Source organism: Amphiprion ocellaris, chromosome 20 (assembly GCF_022539595.1).
Source record: "Amphiprion ocellaris isolate individual 3 ecotype Okinawa chromosome 20, ASM2253959v1, whole genome shotgun sequence".
In the NCBI taxonomy this organism is placed as follows: Eukaryota; Metazoa; Chordata; class Actinopteri; family Pomacentridae; genus Amphiprion; species Amphiprion ocellaris.
In genome coordinates, this window is record NC_072785.1 from 25,113,596 (window position 1) to 25,119,740 (window position 6,145).

The window sequence follows — 6,145 nt, forward strand, 5'->3', positions numbered from 1 at the left end:
AAATTTTAGGTAACATGACATGTCTCCTGTCATGGAATTAACACATCATGCCTAATTTCATTGTGATGCCCCATTGGATGCACTCTCAAATGCAAACTGCATATGTAAACATTGTGCAAAATAAGAAAACTACTTCAACTTAAGTTATGGAAAAATGCCAGATATATATTTTTTTAATTGTCTCACACAGCAGTTCACACTCTCCCTCTCTCCATCAAAATCCAGGCATTATTTTATCGGTTTTCATGACAGGCAAAAAAAACAATATTACATTTTTAGGGCAATATTGACTGATAATATCGGTGGTCCAATATCATTTTTTTTTACATTTTAAAACCAAAACATCAGGCAGTTACTTGAAAGAATAATAAAAAACTAAATGATAGAAATAATTCTAGCTCTACTGGAAGCAGATTCAGAAGAAATATTTAATATTCAAGGTCACTCGGGGTAGTTTTTACTCAGTCCTATACTGTAAATGTTTGTTTTCTTCCTCTGCAGTGCTGATTGATGGCGTCGAGTGGAACGATGTCAAGTTTTTCCAGCTGGCGGCTCAGTGGTCGTCGCACGTCAAACATTTCCCCATCGGGATCTTCGGACACACTAAAGGCCCTTACTAGCAGCACCTAAGAGACTGAAACATGGAGGACAGCTTCCCCTTTTCCTCTCCTCATCTTTTCCCTCGTGCCAACAGCTTTTAACCTCCTTCCTCCCTCCTTTCCCGGCACACTTCTCTCTATTCTGCTGTCTTAATTTCAACTCCTGCTTTCCACCGTTGCATTCATCCGATTATTTAAACTTTTGCGTGTTTTTTTAATTTTCTATTTATGTAAAAAATAGCTTCTCGAGGCAAAGCTGCCGAGGGGAGTATTTCTTTACTCTGCTTTTTAAAAACAAAAAATCCTGCTGATGTTTTATAGACTTTTGAGAGGAAAAAAAATCTAATTAAATAATAATTAGAAATGACTTCTAACCTTTAACATACTGAATGAGTGCCCAGGTTTCACTCTGCCGTCATGTTTTTGTTTTTTTGTTTTTTTCATTTGGCAGGTTGGTTTTTTGCACTTGTCCAGCACAAATAATCAAGAAGTTTTGGATTCGCAGCTCCAGAGACTGTTGGCGATTCGTCAGAAGGAAGGAAAAAGAATAAACAGCCTCAGTGAAGAAGTGTAATGTGCAATAGACTGAATACTGTGTGAATGCGATTTTGAGTTAACCTGGCACTGTTAGAGGATTACACACTGCTCTTAGTTGTGATTTTCACTCTGTTTCATGCCCTTTTCGTCTTTACTTTTTCCTCCTGAGAAATTGGCTCAAGGTTTGAAGAGTTTTAATGAAAATTAGATGAAAAAAATGAGAAACTAAAGCCAAAAAAAATGAATTTTAGAACAAGATAAGCAGCACAAAATTACTTACAAACTTAAAGGAATATGCTGATATTTTGGGAAATGTGCTTATTTGCTGTCTCGCTAAGAGTTAGATAATTGTCACTCTCATACCTGCAGGATGAATACGAATCTACAGCTAGCGGCTAATTAGCATAGCTTAGCAGGAAAAGTGGAAACAAGGGGAACGGCTAGCTTAATCTGTCTGAAAGTGACAAATTCTGGCTACCAGCATATTTGAGGTTCACTTAATTAACAGTTTTTGTGTGTTTTTTTCTTAATTACCACGTTTTAAAACTGAGCCAAGCTAGCATTTCTGGCTTCCTCAAATGGAAGTGAAAAGTGACAAACCGTGGTTTTAAAGGAAATTAGGCATATAATCTCTTTAAAATAAACAACTTGGCGGGGTTTACACTCCAGGGTTTGTACACATAAGTGAAATATATATTTTTTAAACTTCAGATGAAGATTTGCTCACTGTTTCCCGTTTACAGTTTTATACTTACTGCTAAGCTAAGCTAACATCCCGCTGGAACACAGCTAGCCTGGCTGTGATCAAAAGTAACAATATTCTCCTACCAGCATCTCTAAAGCTCAGCAGTTAACATTAACTATATTTTGTTTTTTCAATCTGTACAAAAGCGAAGCCAGGTGACGTGATTCCAGCCTTTGTGTGGAGCTAAGCTAAGCTAACTGGCTGCTAGCTGGAGCGTCAGTGGTAAGAAGGACTAGACTTTCACTTCAAATCTTTTCCTGATCGCATTCTATCTGGATAATACAGATTCTCAGCTGAAGGAATATGTTATATCTGCAAACCTGTTTAGCTGTAGGTTAGGAATACCACTGAACAAAGTGGGCAAACTGTGCATCACATTGCCACGGAAACCTTGGTGCATGCAGCTAGTGATGCTGAAAATGCATATATATTGTTTTTATGCTTGGCCCTGATTTGCTGCAAAGTCTGTTTTACACTGCTGGCACTGCAGCTAACTGAACACAGACTAGAAAATTCATCTGTTGGTATTTATCACAGAGAATATTCATTTAAAACCTCTGATTGCACCTTGATTTGGCCAAAAATTAAAGTGATTTCCACATATCCTGCATTATGAGACAGACCTAAAAGTTTATGAACTCTAATATGCAGCTGTCATGTTAAAAATAAGCAGCTGCACTGGGAATCACTAGGTGGTAAATTAAATATTATATTAACTCACACAATCAACGCTTTTTCAACCAGCATTTCTCTCGTGCAGCATTTGCAACAACAGTGGTTTTTACTCAACATCTGTCCATTTTGGGCAGAAAAAGATTCAAATGATGCAACAAATGCCTCCTCTTTATGGGAACGTGCACAGGAAATCTGCTTAAAAAACAGAGTTGGCACCCAAAATTGCAATACCCATTATCTCTGATTGGGGTTTAGATTTTGTTAAGCCAGCTAATTCCAAGAAAGCCTGGATTTGTTGAACTTTCTCCTTCAACTTTACTTAGGTGCAGTACACATCAGGTATTATGGCTACCCTTGGTGTCCCAGAATAAAGAAATGCTGAGAATACTATGTGTCAGCAAACATTTTGATGTTGAAACAGGGTCAAAATGAGATCTAAACCAAGCCAAACATTTTCAGACGTGGACACCACTAAAGGATCGCTCTGACTATAATGAAGATGAACATTTAGCAGAATCAATTAGGAGACAAAAAGTTGAGTGTCCTGCTTGTTTGTGCTTCTAAAACAAAAGCAGCAGCAACAAGAAATTATACTCTGCTGTAAAGTTAGCTGCAAGAAGTGCAATAATTGAATTTGGCACACATTTCACTTTATATACAGCTGTTACATGGACAGAACAATCACTTGTATTGATTTTCACGTCTTACTGAGCAAGAAAGCAAATCTCCCAAAATGTCAAACTGTTCCTTTAATCCTAAAATGAATAAAACTGAACATAATCTATATTGAACAATTGGATATTTTTCCTTCTAAAATGCTGATTTTGACTCTTCTTCCTTGAGCCCCACACTCCTCCGACACACTCCGTTTCTTTTGCTCAAAGCAAACATTACTTTTGCCAAAGGAACTTCTCATCAACTGCAGCTCACTCATTACCTGTGTGGTATTATAGTTCATAACGTAGAGGTGAATGTATTGAAGATACCTTAATGTAAAGCACTTTTACATGTTTGTCCATTATAGATTAGTGTGTTACACCTTTTCCCTCCTACTGGGAACCTGCAGGTACGACCGGTTGTTATTATATCCGAGCTGAACTACAGCACAAACAGTGGTGACTTAGTTTATATGCAAAGTGAACCAAGCATCTGTATCTCCTCGGTGCTGCGTAGTAAAGTTCAGCGTGGGGCCTCGTCGGACTGTATTAGATTAATTTAGTTTGATATTTTGTGAGGTTAGATTAGAATGTGTCTGTGGTGTTTGTCAGGCTCCATCTTTAGTTGACTGTTAAGCATAAGACTAAAAATGTTTGCTGATAAAGTTTCTTCAGTTTTGTCATAACCTTTTTGCCAATTTCTTGATAAGTGCCTAAATTGCTTAATTTTGACAAATCAATATAAATAAATAATGATCCCTGGCTGAAATGGTGCTGATTCTGGTCCGACAACAAGAAAATATCTCAACACAGCACATTGGTTTTTTGCAACACAAACACATGCAGTCGCTGAAAAGAGGAAGACTCACACTCAGTGATTATACAGCCCACCATTCATGTTGAGCGTACATTTGTTTCTGTATGTAGAGGATGTTTTAGATGTTTTGGTTTTTCATGTCGTCTCAGAAAAAGGCTTGTTGAAACTGAAAGTTCCCTAAAGACTACCACTGTAATCCCAAAAAACTGGGAGTAATAAAACTACTATACACACTAACGTGCACTTTTCTTTCCGTGTGTCAGTTTCTAATCCCTGCTGTCGACTCGAGAATTTAAAAATAAGCTTTCAAAAGGTTTTTATTGAGGGCTGAAGTTCATACTTGACTTTGAGCGCAGACGTTGAGAAAACAATGTGGCCACAAGGTCCACAGCTGTCGGTCATATCTCATGATCTTTATCAGGGAAACGGCGACTAAATGGACTCAGCTGCAGTTTCCAAGGTCAAGAATAAACTTTGAGTCTCAAAGTTTTCCCGCTGCTCAGAAAAACATAGAAATGTGAACATCTACAGTTGCACAAGATCATGTGATATGATTGAAAGCTCCACAGCAGCAGGAGTAACCTTGTGGTGAGATTGTTTTTCAAATGTTCTTTCCTCGTTGGCATTATTTCTATAAATTACCACAGTCTGATACCAGCAATAGTGGAAAGAAATAGCAATGTTTTACTAAAAAAAAACACAGTCTCTGCAATACCTAAGTATGGCAAGTCTTGTTACCAAAATGTACTTAAAGTGCAAAAAGTAAATTTGATTTATTATGTAAAATGTCCCTTATCAGAGTATGATATCTATGCATATATTACTGGATTCAAAGACACAGGTAAGCTGCTCTGAAAATTTATTGTAAAAAAAAAAAAAAAACAAAAAAAACAAAAACATACTATTTCAATTTGTCAGGCCATTTGTAGTGCATTTAAAGTTAAAGGATCTTTATAATTTATAGTCAAGATTATTTGTAATATGCTCAGTATTGTAGGGTCTTAACTGTAGTATTCAAATTAGCCAGGTAAGTTTTCATAATTATTCATATTGTGAGGTCTTCACCATAACAAGCTAGTTATATAAACTTGTATATAATTCAGTATTGTAGAGTTTTAATCTTACATTAGTTAGGTACATTAGTTTACACTTAATAATTTAATTATGTGGCTAAATTTGCATTATTGTTAAGATTGTAGGGTCTTAACCTTAATTATTCAAAATTAGTCTGTTACATTTCCATAATTATCAATATGATAATAATGGAAATGTTAATATAGTATGTGATAAGATCTTAATCATAAGATTTTAATTAGTCAGATAAACTTCTTTCAGTATAATAGGGTTTAACCTTACCATTGAAATTACTCAGGTAATTTTTCTTACATTGAGTATTTAAATTATGTAAGTCAATCTGCATAATTGAATATATAGTAAGGTCATAACGTTAACATTTAAATTAGTAACAAAAATTTGTATTTTAGTCATTATTGTAGGGTCTAAAATTAATATTTTGATAAGCCATATAAATTTGTTTCTAATTTAATATTGTAGGATTTAAACCTTAATATTCAAATTTTGGATTCTGTTTAATATTGTAGGGCTTTAACCTTAATATGTGTATTTCTCAGGTGCATTCTCATAATAAATCATACTGTATGGTTAAAAGGTAATATTTTAATTATTAAAATTGTATGATTAATAATATTGTCGGGTCTTAACTGTAATATTCACATTAATCAGGCAGATTTCCATAATTAACAATATTGTAATGCCTCAATTATTAAATTAGTCACAAATTTAATTCAATACTTACTATTGAACTTATTCTGCTAAATTCTCTGACACTTAATATTTAAATTATGCAGGTAAATTTGTATCATTTCTAATATTGAAGTGTCTTAATTTTAGTAAGGTAAATTTGTATTATATAGAATATTGTAGGGTCTTACCTGTAATATTTATTTACGTAGGTAAATTTATATAAATACTGCTGCAGAGTGCTAACCGTAATATTCTATTTTTTTATTATTTTTTTAAAGTGCTGCATAAATAAAGTCTTCAATATTACTTTTACTCTCCTGCCAGTAAAAGTACTGCATTTTTACTTGGAAAT

General features: G+C 34.6%; 1 protein-coding gene across 5 annotated transcripts in view; it reads left to right on the top strand.

Moving 5' to 3' along the window:
• Positions 1-4,266, top strand: part of pacs2 (phosphofurin acidic cluster sorting protein 2) — a 93,431-nt gene extending 89,165 nt beyond the window's left edge. For all 5 annotated transcript variants that reach the window (XM_035955605.2, XM_035955604.2, XM_055005771.1 and 2 more), the window contains one exon: positions 502-4,266. In XM_035955605.2, coding sequence (XP_035811498.2) covers positions 502-620 — 119 coding nt within the window. In that variant the 3' untranslated portion in view covers positions 621-4,266. The remainder of the gene's footprint in view (positions 1-501) is intronic.
• Positions 4,267-6,145: the final 1,879 nt, after the last annotated feature.